This window comes from Lithobates pipiens, unplaced genomic scaffold (genome assembly GCF_037356315.1).
Source record: "Lithobates pipiens isolate NorthernLeopardFrog02 unplaced genomic scaffold, aLitPip1_a1.2 Scaffold_23, whole genome shotgun sequence".
NCBI classification, from domain to species: Eukaryota; Metazoa; Chordata; class Amphibia; order Anura; family Ranidae; genus Lithobates; species Lithobates pipiens.
Window position 1 is genome coordinate 276,704,400 of NW_027507785.1, and position 17,688 is coordinate 276,722,087.

At 42.6% G+C, this 17,688-nt stretch overlaps 1 protein-coding gene across 1 annotated transcript in view; it reads left to right on the top strand.

Annotated features, from left to right (window-relative positions):
• The window catches only part of TTC4 (tetratricopeptide repeat domain 4), a 44,127-nt gene that overhangs the window by 12,791 nt on the left and 13,648 nt on the right, over positions 1 to 17,688 (top strand). Inside the window, exons 3-7 of the mRNA XM_077453264.1 lie at positions 2,315 to 2,423; positions 5,977 to 6,138; positions 8,285 to 8,362; positions 14,533 to 14,657; positions 17,571 to 17,657. Of these exons, the coding sequence (XP_077309390.1) occupies positions 2,315 to 2,423; positions 5,977 to 6,138; positions 8,285 to 8,362; positions 14,533 to 14,657; positions 17,571 to 17,657 (561 nt within the window). The remainder of the gene's footprint in view (positions 1 to 2,314; positions 2,424 to 5,976; positions 6,139 to 8,284; positions 8,363 to 14,532; positions 14,658 to 17,570; positions 17,658 to 17,688) is intronic.

Below are 17,688 nucleotides of genomic sequence, written 5' to 3' on the forward strand. Positions count from 1 at the left end.
AAATGGGGTCATTTGGGGGGGGTTTGTGCCATCTTGGCATTTTATGGCCTTCAAAACTGTAACGCCCTTAGAAAGCCTGAAGGCGGTGCTTGGTTTTCGGGGCCCCGTACGCGACTAGGCTCCCAAAAAGTCCCACATATGGGGTATCCCCGTACTCAGGAGAAGCAGCAGAATTTATTTTGGGGTGTCATTTCACATATGCCCATGGCATGTGTGAGCAATATATCATTTAGTGACAACTTTGTGAAAAAAAAAAAAAAAAAAAGTTTGTAATATTCCCGCAACTTGTGGCAAAATATAAAATATTCCATGGACTCAACATGCCTCTCAGCAAATAGCTTGGGGTGTCTACTTTCTAAAATGGGGTCATTTGTGGGGGTTTTGTGCCATCTTGGCATTTTATGGCCTTCAAAACTGTAATAGGTAGTGAGGAGTGAAGTCAAATATTTACGCCCTTAGAAAACCTGAAGGCGGTTCTTGGCTTTCGGGGCCCCGTACGTGGCTAGGCTCCCAAAAAGTCCCACATATGTGGTATCCCCGTACTCAGGAGAAGCAGCACTATTTATTTTGGGGTGTCATTTCACATATGCCCATAGCATGTGTGAGCAATATATCATTTAGTGACAACTTTGTGAAAAAAAAAAATAAATAAAATTAAAGTTTGTAATTTTCCCGCAACTTGTGGCAAAATATAAAATATTCCATGGACTCAAAATGCCTCTCAGCAAATAGCTTGGGGTGTCTACTTTCTAAAATGGGGTCATTTGTGGGGGTTTTGTGCCATCTTGGCATTTTATGGCCTTCAAAACTGTAATAGGTAGTGAGAAGTGAAATCAAAAATTTACGCCCTTAGAAAGCCTGAAGGCGGTGCTTGGTTTTCGGGGCCCCGTACGCGGCTAGGCTCCCAAAAAGTCCCACATATGTGGTATCCCCGTACTCAGGAAAAGGAGCAGAATTTATTTTGGGGTGTCATTTCACATATGCCCATAGCATGTGTGAGCAATATATCATTTAGTGACAACTTTGTGTAAAAAAAAAAAAAAAAAAATTATTTTTTGTCATTATTCAATCGCTTGAGGCAAAAAAATAAAATATTCAATGGGCTCAACATGCCACTTATCAATTTCCTTAGGGGGTCTACTTTCCAAAATGGGGTCATTGGGGGGGGGGGTTTGTACTGCCCTGCCATTTTAGCACCTCAAGAAATGAGATAGGCAGTCGTAAACTAAAAGCTGCGTAAATTCCAGAAAACGTACCTTAGTTTGTAGATGTGACAACTTTTGCGCAAACCAATAAATATACAATTATTGACTTTTTTTTTTACCAAAGACATGTGGCTGAATACATTTTGGCCTAAATGTATGACTAAAATTGAGTTTATTGGATTTTTCTAATAACAAAAAGTAGAAAATATCATTTTTTTTTCAAAATTTGCGGTCTTTTTACGTTTATATCGCAAAAAATAAAAATCGCAGAGGCAATCAAATACCATCAAAAGAAAGCTCTATTTGTGGGAAGAAAAGGACGCAAATTTTGTTTGGGTACAACATTGCATGACCGCGCAATTACCATTTAAAGCAGCGCAGTGCCAAATTGTAAAAAGACCTCTGGTCATTTACCAGCAAAATGGTCCGGTCTGAAAGTGGTTAATAATTACTATATCTACAGCCTGCAGACTGAAAAAAATTAATCTAAAGCCCTATACACACCATCAGATTTTCTGCTGAGTTTTTCCTTCAGATTTACCAAAACAATATAATGAGGTCAAACCTTAGGGGTTTCAATGTGTATGCAATCAGGCAGGCCCTTGCACTACATGGTTTTGGTAAATCTGATAGGGAAAAAATCAGCAAAAAATCTGATAGTGTGTATGGGGCATAAGATTCCATACTGTTTGCATGGATGGACAACGGATCTTCTGCTGTGGGCTATTTTATTCTGACAGCCAACAATAGTCACTGTCAGAATACCTAAACGGTAACTGTATCTGATTGGATGCAGGTGATGTTCATCCACCAATTTTCCACTCCACTCCTTCAAACAAAAATTTTGGACAATTCAGAAGAAATTGGTGGAGCCGTGAATGTACAAACCTACCAGATCTGACTGCAGTAAATTGAAATCTGATCAGTTACTGTCGATTTGCTGACCATTGCACAAGAAAACTGCTATTTTCACTGAACAATCTCAACTTTGTTCTGTATATAGGTACACATAAACTTAGAGAGGTCATTACATACATAATGAACTATTCTGTAATGGTAAGTAGGTGCATTATTGTGGGATTTATGAGTGTTTTTTGCATTCCTTGAAGGAATTTGATAAGGTTCCCATGTTCATGAAGAAAGCTCCTGATGAAGTCAAAGCGGAGAAGACCCCGGAGCTGGCTTGTCTGCAGTCAATTTTGACTGATGATCCTGAAGGTAGTATAAAAAGTTTAAAAAAAAAACTGCTAAAAGGCATTTATATCAAAGACAGCCTACCACCAACTTAAATTGCATGAAAACGCACAGAAAACTGAAGTATTTTAAATGTTTAGTTGCAGCAGTTTTCTTTCCTTAAGTTATTTTTTATGTTAAAGAACAATTCCAGGTATGGAAATTTTTATACATAGTTAAATTAGTCCAAGCTAGACCAATGTAACTATGTATATATCGTACCTGGCCGATGCCCCTGGAAGGTGGAAATCACTGAAATAGACACAGCTACCCCAGTGATCTCCACTTGCTTTCAGGGCCCGCACCGAGCGCCGGCCCTGCTGCAAACTGAACACAGGAGGTCAACTGCTCAGCACAGGTGTCGTTCAGAGTATGCTTTGCCGCTTCTGAATGAATGCAAAGCGCTCCCAGATTGGACGAGGTTGGGCGTTAAGGTCACTTGTCTACTTCAGTGATTTTCAGCTTCCAGTGGCATCAGCCAGGCATGGTATATACTTTGTTACATTGGTCCAAGTTGGACCAATGTAACTATGCATAAAATATTAATACCCAGAGATCTTCTTTAACTTGCAATGTACCTCTGAACTTTCAGGCAAATTAACTAGTCAGTTCCTTTGCAAAGTCCCCTTCCTCTTTGTACATCATAGGCCTCTCCTCTTCAGGGAGAGTCTAAATACTGTCTGTGCTGGCCCAGCTCTTACCCTCCTCACCTCCCTGCATAACTTTTTATGTAGCAACCAGGGAAGGTTGAAGAGGAATATTATGGAGGGTCACTCCATTCACATCACCAAGTCTGCCGGGACTGCTGCCATTACATCCAAGATGAAAGCGCACAGCAGCAGTCCCAGAATGTCTACACGGATTAGGCTTTTACAGGGAAATAACATGTAAAATGCACATATAATCTTATGGGAAGATTGTTGTTGAAATAAATGGTCTAGCTAGAGGGTCTCTTTAACCACTTATGGACCAACCACCCATAGTGTACTGTGGATGAGGGGCCCATACAGGAGAACCAAAGTACTGGTAGTTCGCTGTCAGTTTCCAGGTGTAGGGCGCAGAGATGCATGCCCCTGCCCTGACTTCCGCTGTGATTAGACACAGTGGGAATCTGTCACCAGGTCCTGGCCAATGATTCATGGCCGGGACCTGCTGATGGGCTGTGTCCAATCACAGCCCAAAGCCCTGTGTTGACAATCAATACAGAGCTCTGTACATAGGGAACCATCACAGGGATAAGAAACAAATAGACCTTTAGTAAAAATCGGCAAACATTAACACTTGTTAGGCATGCAGTTAACCCTTTGATCACTCCTGGTGTTAACCCCTTCTCAGCCAGTGTCAGTACAGTGACAGTGTATAGTACAGTGATGGCGAACCTTGGCACCCCAGATGTTTTGGAACTACATTTCCCATGATGCTCCACTACAATGCAAGGTACCAGAGCATCATGGGAAATGTAGTTCCAAAACATCTGGGGTGCCAAGGTTCGCCATCACTGGTATAGTATTTGCACTGATCACTGCATTAATGTTACAGGTGCTGTCAGTTACTCGGTTTCCCCCCAGTGTCAGGTAGTGTCAGATTGTCTGCCGAACTATAACAGTCCAACTATAAGTTGCTGATCATCGCCATTACTAATATAAAAAAGTAAATAAATAAAAATTCCAGTATATATACCATAGTTTGTAAATGCTATAACTTTCACACAAACTAATCAATATATACTTATTGATATTTTTTTTTTTTTTTTTTATAACCAAAGACGTACCAGAATAAAAAAAAATTCCAAAATATATGAAAAAATGTAATTTTTGACATATTTAATTGGCTATGTTTTTTAACAGGCAAGTAAGAAAAAAATTTTTTTATTTTTTTTTTCAAAATTTTTGGTCTTTTCTTTCATATAGCAAAAAATACAAAAACCCAGTGGTTATTAAATTTGACCAAAAGAAAGCTTTATTTGTGTGAGAAAAATTATATGAATTTAAATTTTGGGTACAGCTTTGTATGACCGTGCAATAAACAGTTAAAGTAGCGCAGTGCAATAGCAAAAAATGGCCTTGCATAAATGGAGTAAAACCTTTCCGGAGCTGAAGGGGAGCTGAAGGGGTTAAGGGACCTTGTCAGCATGGCTGAGCTAAAGCCCGGACTCAGGTCTGGAGGCTGACAGTTTTCTGGCTGCTTTATGAAGTTCTACTTATGCCCCGTACACACGAGCGGACTTTTCAACATCCAAAGTCCGAAGGACCGAGTCCGTCAGACTTTTCGATCGTGTGTGGGCTGCAACGGACTTTTGATTCGCCAAAGTCTGACGGACTTTAGAAATGAAGCATGCTTCAAATTTTCCCGAAGGAACTCCGCCGGACCCGGTCCCCTTCGAAAACTCCGCTCGTGTGTATGCTACTCCGACGGACTAAAACCGACGCTAGGGCAGCTATTGGCTACTGGCTATGAACTTCCTTATTCGAGTCGGGTCGTACGTCATCACGTTCGAATCCGTCGGAGTTTAGTGTGATCGTGTGTGGCCAAGTCCGTTCGGCCGAAAAGTCTGTCAGAACTCCGTCGAAACTCCGTCGGAACTCCGGCGGAACTCCGGCAGAACTCCGGCGGAACTCCGGCGGAACTCCTTTGGAAGTCTGTCGGACATAAGTCCTCTCGTGTGTACGGGGCATTACAGGTCAAGCACAGCACTATATGCCATACTTCATAGGTCTGCTCTGCCGCTGAGCCAGCTCAACACGAGGAATCTGTCAGCAATAAAATCCTTTTACTGAGTACCTTGCCAGGTTTTAATTTTTAACCCACAGTTCAGGCACCTCTCTGAGAAATTAACAGAAATAATGTACATCTATCAAAGTTTTATTAAAGCAGGCTTTAAGCCTCATCCCTCTTGCTTCTAACCTATAATAAAAGCTCTTACATACTTTTGACTCGCTTGGTTCCCTTATAGACTGATATGACCGTTTGAATTGGAGGCAAAGACTGGCTGCTTAGCCAATAGGGAGGAAAGTGACATCAGAAGCCAATTAGTGCTTCTGCCTGTCCACAGGATCCATCCTGTCCAATGGCTAGACCAGAATATAGAGGGCAATCAGCAGGTATCAGCTAATCAATACCTCTGCTTGATACCAAACACAACCCTTCCGGACAGCAGCCAATCCATGGCTCTGCTTCATGCAGAATGCGGCTATCGCTGTGCATAAACTCTGAAATAATGGAGAATCCGTAAGATGGTTGCACGAAGAGGGCTGTTCTTAAAAGTATTTGCAGGAGAGCAGTCCGTTTTCGACTGGCAATCTCCTTTAATACTCAGTACACATACAAGTAAATGATATTCTGTATATCTTTGTAATCGCCTATTATGCATTATAACAGTATAAAAGTAGAATTGCTTTTGTGCATGACTATATGGCACAAGTGTTATTTTTCTGAAACCTTCATGTCATGAATTGTAATGTAGTTTGTATTCACAAGTCACTCTTTTAGCTGAGCATTCCTATTCTCATCACACTCACTGTCTGTTTTCTTGCAACAGAACTGGCCAGATCCTACAAAGAAGAAGGCAATGACTATTTTAAGGAGAAGGATTACAAGAAAGCCATTGAGTCATATACAGAGGGCATCAAGAAAAACAGCAAAGACCAGGAGCTGAATGCTGTCCTGTACACCAACAGGGCGGCAGCACAGTTTCATTTAGGTAGGTTAAATGATTATGTCATCTAAAACACCTGGCTGGACACAAAATGGAAATTCTGAAATTTTTAATGTTTTGGAGGGTATATGACCTCTAACGTTGTTATTGCTGTCTGTGGCACTGTTGGGGAATAATGGCAACCATTTGGATTAATTTATAATCTAGCAAATGTACAGAGGCATGGGTGCAGAATAATCTATAGAGCAATACAAAATTCCCAAGCCCACTCTCCATATAATCGGCACAAAAAACTTTATTTAAATAAATTATTTCAGCATTTTAGGTTAAAAACAGAGGTTTTTGTTGCAAAAACATGTGAAGCCATTATGCCACATCTAGGCACCTTTGTAAAGTATGGGTAATATAATACTAGGTTGGTTTAAAGCAGGGGTCTCAAACTTGCGGCCCTCCAGCTGTTGCAAAACTACAAGTCCCATCATGCTTTTGCCTATGTTAGTCATGCTTATAATTGTTAGCCTTGCAATGCCTCATGGGACTTGTAATTTTGCAACAGCTGGAGGGCCACCAGTTTGAGATCCCTGGTTTAAAGGGAGCTGTGATGGACCTAAAAAAATAAATAAAAAATATTTACCCAAAATATCACACAAGGGTTAGATAACGAACTAAAGTTGACACAAGGCTCGTAATAGGAACCTCCAAGAGTTATCCAAATTAGCCAACAAACAGAAACAATAGGCGACTCGGTTAACTCAATTAACAATGGGAATGCACACCTAGGAGGCACACAATGGGACAAAGACGTGCATAAAAAACAGTGATCCCACCCCACTTCAGACTGCCCGGCAAAAACTCTACAACAGTCTGTGAGACAAACTCATACAATCTGAAAAAGTGGAATTCATTTATCTTCATAGATTTCTTGAGGCATATTGTTGATAAATATTTCTGTCCCAAGTGAAGGAGCCTCTCCAACCCAGTCTGCAGGAGGGCCACCATATTTCCTCTGACCATTTAGCTTGTACAAGATTTATATTACACATTTCAATCCACTCCAGAAGGGATGCTTTATTGTCTTCAGAGAATGAATCCATGCCTTGATCTCATCACAATGTTGTCCATCATTGAAGAATGATCTGTTCTCTCCATGGATCATAATCGGTGGGTAGGAGGCTTGCCTTTAGTCCTCTCCAAAAGCCCCTGTCCTGGTTGGGTCTGTCACAGAAACTAAATTCAAAAACTATTTTATTGGGACAGTTTAGAAATGTTAACTGTGCTTTAGCAGTACCCAGAAAATGTATCTTTTGTCTGGAATTCCTCTTAATAAAAAAAAAAAAAAAATAACAATGAACTTCTGTAATGTGAGTGTGCCTCGGCACTCCTATACCTGTATCCTCATAGCTGTATATCTGCAGCATGAGACTAAGGTGGTACCTCTAGTCTCAGAAAATTTGGAGTGAGGTTTGGTGATGGCACTGTTGTGTTGCTCACTTTTTGTTCTACAAAGGCCCTGTTTCTACCAAGCTGGTCACCTCCACACAGGGATACAGGGGCAAGGTAGGTTAGAAGGGGAAAAAATCCATGCAGGGAGACCTCAAGTAATATTGGTGACTAGTCTCTTTACTATGCCTCCATCTTTTTTGGGCACCGCTTTCAGAGTTCAGTTTCTCTTTAAGGTTATAGGGAGAGTTCCATTTGAGGGTTTAAGGGTTTTTAGGTTTAAGTTATGGTTTTAGTTGATTGTAAAGCTTTATATTTTTTTCATGAAAATAAGCACATCATACTTACCTGCTCTGTGCAGTGGTTTTGCATAGAGTATCCCCGATCCTCCTCTTCTGGGATTCCCCGCTGGTGCTGCTGGCTTCTCCCTCCCCTGAGTGCCCCCTTAGGAAGACACTTCCTATGGGGGCACTCATGTAGGCTTGCTCTGCTCTGCTTTCTGCTCACAGGTTTTGACTGACAGCAGCTGGAGCCAATGGCTCCTGCAGGTTTCAGCCAAGCCTGTGAAATTGGAGAGGGGAGGAGAGATGCTGCAGATGCTACTAATGTATTCGATACTGCAGGTGTAGTTAACAAATTAAGAAAAATAAAAGGTCCCAATCTGTTTGCCAAGACACTGCAGTCAACCAGTCACCTATCCTGCTGCCTAAAGAAATGTGTCATACTCAGCTGCTAGTGTCTTTTGTTATAGGTAACTACCGCTCATCTCTTAATGATGCAGTTGCTGCAAGAAAACAGAAACCAGACCATCTAAAGGCCATAATTCGAGGTAATTCTTTTTTTTTTTATTCTTTTCATTATAATATTTCACAGCATATATTTTTAATCTACCAGCAAATGCTTGACTGGTGATACTCGGCTTTCTCTTCAACTGCATCTCCAACACTTCAGCGCCCAAGGTGGCTACCTCTATGTTGGCCTTGGCCTGAGGACACCACATCTCCTACATAAAAAGCATATCAACATGTTATGGAACACTATACACCCATGAGGAAATCACATTTACGTTTTGCACTCATACTACTTTTGCAGGGTGATGGTCAGTGGAAAACATATCTTTGAAAATCTCCTGTTTAACCACTTGCCGCCCAAGCCAGTTCTGTCTTTTTGTGCTTGAAAATTGCTCAGAACTTCCAAATATTATTTGCATTTTTTTTTTTAGCAGAGACCCTGAGGAATAAAATGGTGGTCATTGCAATTTTTTTTATGCACAGCAATTTTTCAAATGCAATTTTTTGGGAGAAAATACGCTTTAATAAATTTTAATGCAAAAATCACAATAGATAATCCAATTTTTTGGTAAAATATAAAAGATGATGTTATACCGAGTAAATAGATGCTAAACGTGTCACATTTGAAAAGTGCACACACTCATGGAATGGTGCAAAACTACAGAGGAGGTCTAGCACCAGAAATATTGCTTTCGTTCTAACGATACCTCATGTGTGGTTTGAACTTTGTTTACATATGCGGGCACGATCTATGTATGCATTTGATTCTGTGTGCAAGAACGAGGCGATGGGAACGCTTTAAAAAAAAAGATTTTTTATTGAAGATGATTTGTATAGGTACAGAACATAGCCTTTGGGCATTCCCTGGCTTACAAATACAGATTCCAAAAATTTAAAAAAGTAATAAAACTTAAAAACATTCCATACACTGCGCTCGGCCGTTCTAGGAATTTCTTTGCAGGATTAATGAATTACAAGGAGATTCCAGCTCCCTCTCAGTTAACAAAGTGATATATCAGGAGAACATTTACTCATAGTTGGATTTATACCTGAACTAATGAAGCATGTTGCATGCATGTTAACGCATTTTTAGTCACATGTGTTTTCTGATGCATTCCAGATGCTTTTTTTTTTTCTTTCCTATTTTTTTCCCCACTTTACTGGGGTCGGGTGCATTTTTGATGCGTTTTACTCTGTACCAGTACAGTGCAGGAAAAATACAGCATGTTCTACTTTTTTTTTTTTTTTCTGGAGCTGGAAAGCCCTGGAACTGACTGCTCCGGTGTGAACTACGCTGTTGGAAACAATATAACCTACTTTACGTGCATTTTTGATGCAGAAAAAAACACACTGGACTGCATGTGGTATGAACTAGCCCCAAGTCCCCACTTCTGTATTCTATGCTGGAAAGCCTGAGACTAAAAAAAAAGAAACGATCTCGGGCTTTCCAGCAAAAGAAATGGCAGTGTTTACATCGGGCAGAGCCAGAAGTGATGTCATATCCAGCCTCCAAGGGTCATAGAGATGGCCGAGGACCAGCTCTATAGTAAGTCACCACCGGTGGTGGAATTATTCTCCGGCTCCTCACTCGCATCGGAGAGACCGGAGAAGCACCGATTGGCTTTTACACTGTAGGGAGTCGCTGGCAAAAAAAGATATCTGGATTATGCTTGTAGCTGCAGGCATCATTCAGATATCTCCATGTAAATTCAATGACGTCATATGACGTCCACCCAGGAAAGTGAGTAAATGGTTGCTGCCATGATAGAGAGCATCATCAAAAGAACAGAGGCAGAAGACAGTGGAGAAGATGCAGCAAAAGAGCGAGAAGACAGAGGAGAAAACCCGACAGAAGACAGCGGACAGAGGGAGAAGAACCGGAGAAGGCTAGAAGACATCAGCGAAGAAGAACCGGAGAGGGGAGAAGATGACAGCAGAAGAGCCAGAGAGGGGAGAAGAGATCGGAAGAGACGCTGGAGCTACCTTAATAAATTACTTTAAAAGCATGTGTAATGTGTTTTATTTTTGACACTTTTTTTCAGGTGAATGGGTAGGGCTACAATGTACCCCATACTCGTTCACATAGGGTGGAAGGCTGGAATCTGGGGGCCCCCATGTCGTTTTTTCGACGTGGGGGTTCCTCTTAAAATCTATACCAGACCAAAGGGCCTGGTATGCTTCTTGAGGCGGAACCCATGTCCGTTTTTACTTTACATTTTGCATGGCGTTCCTCCTAAAGATTCATACCAGACACAGTGCCTGGTATTGTCAGGGATCAAAGTCGGATCCCTGTTCATTGAAGTCAGATGCATGTTGGACTTCATGACACAGGGCAAAGTCTGATCCAAAGTGGTACAACTGTCATGTGGTACCAGTGTGAACCCGGCCTGAAAGTGAGTATTCCTAATCTCAGCTTGTTTCCTGTATAAAAGACACCTGTCTACAGAAGCAATCCATCAGATTACAATCTCCATCATGGCAAAGACTAAAGAGCTGTCCAAAAATGTCGGGGACAAGATTGTAGACTTACACAAGGCTGGAATCGGCTACAAGACCATTGCCAATAAGCTTGGTGAGAGGGTGACAACAGTTGGTGCAATTATTCGCAAATGGAAGAAACACAAAATAACTGTCAATCTCCCTCGGTCTGGGGCTCCATGCAAAATCTCACCTCGTGGAGTTTCAGTGATCATGAGAAGGATGAGTACTACTTTGGAGAATCTAGTCAATGATCTCAAGGCAGCTCGGACCAGAGTCGCCAAGAAAATAATTGGTAATGCACTACGCCGTGAAGGACTAAAATCCTGCAGCGCCCGCAAGGTCCTGCTGCTCAAGAAGGCACACATACAGGCCTGTCTGAAGTTTGCTAATGAACATAAACATAATGCTTTGGGGATGTTTTTCTGCTAAGGGTACAGGACAACTTCACTGCATCAAAGCTACGATGGATATGGCCATGTATAGAGGTCGACCGATATGGGTTTTTCTCTGGCCGATGCCGATATTTAGAAATCATGGCGGCCGATAGCCGATATATGATGCCGATTTTTTTTGGGCCGATATGTTAGACCGATTTTATTTTATTTATTTATTTATTTATTATTATTTTTTTTTTTTTAATCCCCCTTGATCTAACACACCTTTCCCACTGGGGCGTTTTTCAGGCGCTTTTGGGCTAAAAATAGCGCCTGTAAAGTGCCTGCAAAATGGCTCCCCTGCAGTCTGTGTGAAAGACAGAGTGCTTTCACACTGAGGCGATGCGCTGGCAGGATCTTAAAAAAAAGTCCTGCAAGCAGCACGTTTGGAGTGGTGTATACCGCTCCTCCACCACTCCTGCCCATTGATATTAATGGGCGCCACTGCCAAAGCGCATGCAATGCGATTTCGCAGCAGTGCTTCATGGGCGCATTTAACCTCTTCCTCGGCCGCTAGCTGGGTTATATGTGCCCCACTAGCAGCCAAATAGTACCACTAAAATGATGGTAAAGAGCCGCTAAAACTTGCGTTTTACCATCAATGCCTGCCCGCTCCAGTGTGAAAGCAGCCTTCATAAGTGATGCAGAAAATTTCTTACATTTAAACATTTATTAAACAAAACAAACCTCCAATCAGTTTACTTGTATGTATGATTTAGATTAAAAAAAAACCTACCGTATATACTCGAGTATAAGCCGAGATTTTCAGCCTCTTTTTTGAGGCTGAAAGTGCCCCCTCGGCTTATACTCGAGTCACCGCTGTCTGACTGCTCGATCAGCGTATCGAGCAGACAGACGGCGGACATTAAAATTCAAAAGCCGCGCCTCCTTCTCCGCCTCCGCCTGTGATAGGCGGAACACTGAATTTCCCAGCAGTCAGTGTTCCGCCTATCACGGACATCCGTTCATTCTCATACTACGGACGAGTATGAGAGGATGTCCGTGATAGGCGGAACACAGGCTGCTGGGAAATTGAGTGTTCCGCCTATCACAGGCGGAGGCGGAGAAGGAGGCGCGGCTTTTGAATTGTAGAATGGCCGCCGAGAAGAGTGGCGATCCTGGAGCGGCGATCCATCGGCACGACACGGGACGGAGGAGGCACGGGACGGAGGAGGCACGGGACGGAGGAGGCACGGGACGGAGGAGGCACGGGACGGAGGAGGCACGGGACGGAGGAGGCACGGGACGGAGGAGGCACGGGACGACGGCGGCTCGGGACACAGGTAGGCTGGACACACACACACACACACACACACACACACACACACACACACACACACACACACACACACACACACACACACACACGGATGGATGGATACACACACACACGGATGGATGGATGGATACACACACACACAGGGATGGATGGATGGATGAATACACACACACACACACACACACACACACACACAGGGATGGATGGATGGATACACACACAGGGATGGATGGACGGACACACACACAGGGATGGATGGATGGATGGACACACACACAGGGATGGATGGACGGACACACACACAGGGATGGACGGACACACAGGGATGGACAGCCATGTCTCACCCTCGGCTTATACACGAGTCAATAAGTTTTCCAGTTTTTTGGGGGTAAATCGGGGGCCTCGGCTTATATTCGGGTCGGCCTATACTCGAGTATATACGGTATATATTAAATAAAAACAGGTAGTCAAAACTTTTGGACGAAAAAAAAAAAAATGGGCTAACTTTACTTTTTTTATTTTATTTTTATTTTTTAAATAGTGTATTTTTTTTCCCCAAAAAATGCATTTGAAAGACCTCTGTGCAAATGCCGTGTGACATAAAATATTGCAACAACCGTTATTTTATTCCCTAGGATCTCTGCTAAAAAAAAATATATAATTTTTGGGGGGTCTAAGTGATTTTCTGGCAGAAAATACAGGATTTTTACTTGTAAGCAACAAGTGTCAGAAAAGATTTAGTCTTTAAATGGTTAAACTGAGAACTTCTACACACAGAGATGACTTCATTCATTGAAGTGTAAACATGGTATCTTTCTGTTCTTTTCTTGGCAGCCTGCCCAGAGAGGAGGAAGACGTTTCCATGACGACTCAGGCAACTTACACTGACTTCTATTACAGAATTCATTTCAAAGTCTGCTGTAGTTCTAAATCGGCTTTTTATCAGCACAATCGGCCGATGCCAATTAATAAAAAAACGGCAAATATCGGCCGATATATTGGCCGGCCGATATATCGGTCGACCTCTAGCCATGTACCATCAAATCTTGGGCGAGAACCTCCTTCCTTCAGCCAGGGCATTGAAAATAAGTCGTGGATGGGTATTCCAGCATGACAATGACCCAAAAGACACGGCCAGGGCAACAAAAGAGTGGCTCAAGAAGAAGCAGGTCCTGAAATGGCCTAGCCTGTCTCCAGACCTTAATCCTATAGGAAATGTGTGGAGGGAGCTGAAGGTTCAAGTTACCAAACGTCAGCCCTGAAACTTTAATGATTTGGGGAGGATCTGCAAAAAGAAGTGGGACAAAATCCCTCCTGAGATATATGCAAGCCTGGGAGCCAACTACAAGAAGCGTCTGACCGTTCGAATGTTAGGACCTTTTAGGACCTTTGCGAGGTTTTGGTTGCTATCTATAACCCATGTCTACTATAAAATCATACAAAAAAAGAGAGAATAACCTTGTGTTTGAAGTACCGAGTCATAGACCGTGGTAATGGTAAGAGAGTGGTAATGTGTGAAGCATCACACATTTTTACCCCATTGAAATAGGTTTTCTTGGTTGCCTGTGCCAAAGAAAGTGATTTCCTCTTCATTACCTCAGTTATATACACCGTACTCAACAAGGTGCTGGAAACCTATAGACTTGCATAGGTAGCCAGATGAAGGAAAATTTTGAAACAAGCTCCATAGCTTTGGTGAGGCAGCTTACACACAGCAAGGCTTCACTTGGTGAACAGTAGCTCAAACTGTAAAAATACAGAAAGCAGAACCAGACCAAAACCGGATGAAAAAGTTCAAGGTCATTTTAATTGTTGGGAAAAAAGTCATGTTAAATCATGTAAAGCGTTTCGGGTGGCCAACATACTCTCCCTTCCTCAGGGCTCAACACAGGATAAAACTTGGGTGTACTAACAGCAATACCCTGATGGTCAGGATGTGACAGCCATAGGGACACGGACAACAATAAAACGTTCACCCTTGTACTGACTGTTTGTTTTTTCTGCTGTGTTTCAGGTGTTTTATGCTACATAGAAATAAAGAATTATTTAGAAGCTTTGAAGTGGTGTGATGAAGGTTTACGGATCAACCCAACTGAGAAAAAGCTGCTGGAAATGAGAACAAAGGCAGATAAACTGCAGGTGAGAGGCGTGTGTAATCTGCAGGCTGTAGATTATTGTGATGAGACAGAGGACAATAGCTGCTTTGAAGCCTTGTATTTTGGTGCCATTGTAAAGAAGACTGTGAGTGCTCTCGTTTATCTAGGCCATGCTCTAGCTAGTAGTAGTTGTTTAAAATGTTTCACAGCTCATCCAAGATGCTTCTGCAGTTCTAATGAGTATCAGAAAGATACCCCAACATTTATCCTCAGAGGAAGCATAGACACCTTAATCCACCCAAAATAGAATGTGTCATAGGAGATGTTGATTGTCCTAGAGCAGGATGGGATGTGTGAAAGTTGTGGAACCACGTGGTTCTGTGGCTTTATGAATTGGTCTGTTGCCAGAAAGGATCCAGTCTTTTTTCCTTTACAAGGGGACTACCATACAGGTGGAGGATGTAGTAGTACCAGTAAGTTGTTGAAAGCCCTTTCCAGAGCTTTGTTCTCATTGGCAGGTCCTGCTTGCACTTGATTCTGGCTGTGACTTTACTTTGCCACATGTGACTTTACTTTACCATATCACATCTGATTGGTCAAAATCCCATAAAAAGGATTTAACCATCGCTGTGGTTGATCCCTTGCTTGATGAACCGTGTGGGGCAGATGGATGCAGTGTTAAACTACTTCTGTGATAGTTTGCTGTAAGCTTTCCGTCTTATCTGTTGCATGTGTGTCCTTTCAGTGCATATGCTTAGAGCACTTTGGCTTAGAGGGTTCCTTCACCAGGAGGAGTTTCAAACACTCTTGTCTCAACTTGAAACTCTTCAGTCCAGAAGCCATCTTATTGTCTACATAAGTCTTGGAGCTGATGGTAGCCTCTTTCAAGGCCATTTCCTTTGCCCAGTTTTACTCCAGATATTTGCAAAACAACATTCTGAGGTCATGGGACAAATCGGTCCCATCTCTGGACAGACAGCCACCAAAGATCAGGCTATCTCTTCCTTGGTGGGCCAGGAATCTGGCTCTGGAGTCAGGGAATGTCTTTTCTTCCCATCTTATGGAATATTCTTACAAAGGATGCCAGCTAAATGACTTTGGAAGGTGTCCTGAGGATCTCATCTCCTGGTAAACATCCTGGAGCTTTGGCTGATTTGGCTTTCCCTTTAGTATTGAACCAACCTGTTTGAAGGCCATGTGATCTGGTTTCCGTTGGACAGCTACATGATAGTGGCATACATCGGCCATTGGAAAGGAGTCAGAAGTTTTACGTTGCTAATGAGGTAGAGTAACTCTTGGCCTGGACAGATCTGCACATTCTGGCTTTGTCATTCCATGTACATTCAAAATTTTGACAATTACAGGCAGATTTACTCAGCTGGTAGTGAGTGCCCAGACCCAGGAGAGTGGTACCCTCACCCAGAAATGTTCCTGGACCTGAGTCACGGGTGCTGGGTGAGGACGTACTGGCCTCCAGGTACCATAATTGAACAGGTTTGTATCCAGGTGCCGGGATCCTCTGACAGAAGCAATGAATGCTTTGGTGGTTCTGTGAGATCAGTACAGCCTAATCTGTGCATTTGCTTGAAACATCCTTGTCTGCTCTGCAGCATCGAGATGGAAGGTATTCTGGTGATCCTCATTGCTTTAGATTGTCCAAGGCTGATGTGGTGTGCTTACCTGGTAAGTTTTCTGGTAGATGGATCATGCACCATGCCAGACCGACCAGATCTGGTGTCCCAAGGGCAAAGCTGCAATCATCCTTCATTGTCTCTGGCTGAAATAGCATGGCTCTTGAAGCCCAGGTTGTAAGGGACACAGGCATTTTGAAGTTTGTGATTCCCACACTGCTGATGGCTAGGAAGTATACTTCCTACAAGGTCTATCATCAGACATTTAAGGCTTTTTTCCCTTGGTGGGAGTCTGGTGCCTTTCACCCCAGGAGCTTCTCCGTGGGAGGAATCCTCTCCTTCCTGCTGATGGATTTGGACCAGTGCCTGACAATTACCACTTTCGCAAGTTAAGTTTCTGCCCTTTCCATTCTCTTTCAGAGTTTGTTGGCATCTCAGTCTTTAAGACCTATGTACATGGAGTCTGCCATGCTACTGTCCCTGATCATTCCTCAGTGGCTTTGAGGGATCTGAAGCGCGTTTCAGACATTGACTTAAAACGTGCAATTGTTCTTCTATTACTCTGTCTGACTCTGGTTCGTCAAACAGACATTTCCCTCTAATGTCTGTATGTGGTTCAGCTTCACTAGTCTATTTCCTATGCTCTGTTTCTTTCATAAAGGCTAGCATTTGTTTTCTGTTTTGCCCATCTATCATTTGGACTGTTATTGGACATCCTAAAGCTTTAGAACTTCCTGTATCCCATTGAGGACATTGGTCCCACCCAGTGGCGACTGGTGCTCAAGATTTTTTTTTTGGGGGGGCAAACTGAAAAAAAAAAAAAAACATTGATTGCAGCCGCTGTGCCCACCGATCGCAACCAGTTTGACCAAGAATGGCACTCGCAGGTCATCTATTTTGAAACCTATTGGAGCCTATGGCTCTAATCAGGTGCTTCAAAAACACCCCCCCCCGCCGCTGTAATTCAGGCGCCTGAAAATGGGCCGGGCACCTGAATAGAGGGTGGCAATAGCGGCCATGGATAAATTCATGCAATACATGAATCTATCCATTGGTCATAGATGGGGTGGCTGGAGAGAGGGGGTGCATGGTCCGACCCCCTCTTTATGATCATGCTTTCAGTGCTGCTTTGCTATAAAACTGAGGCATGCTGGTTGTAGAATGGGTTGTCCTTGGCTGGCCTATAGTTTGTTTGCCAGAGTCATGCAATCCTGTAGGCAGCAGTTTAACCTGATGATTTAGGACTTCCTGTGTCCGTCAATTGGTTTAAAAAAAAAAATAAAAAAAAGTATTTTACAGTGAATGCAAAAATCTTCTATTTACAGAGGCAAGCAGACAGAGATGCCAGGAAAATGAAACAGACTGAAAAGAAGAAACAGATGGAAAATAACTCTCTACTCAATGCCATTAAGGTATGTAATTATTTTTTTTATTTTTTTTTAC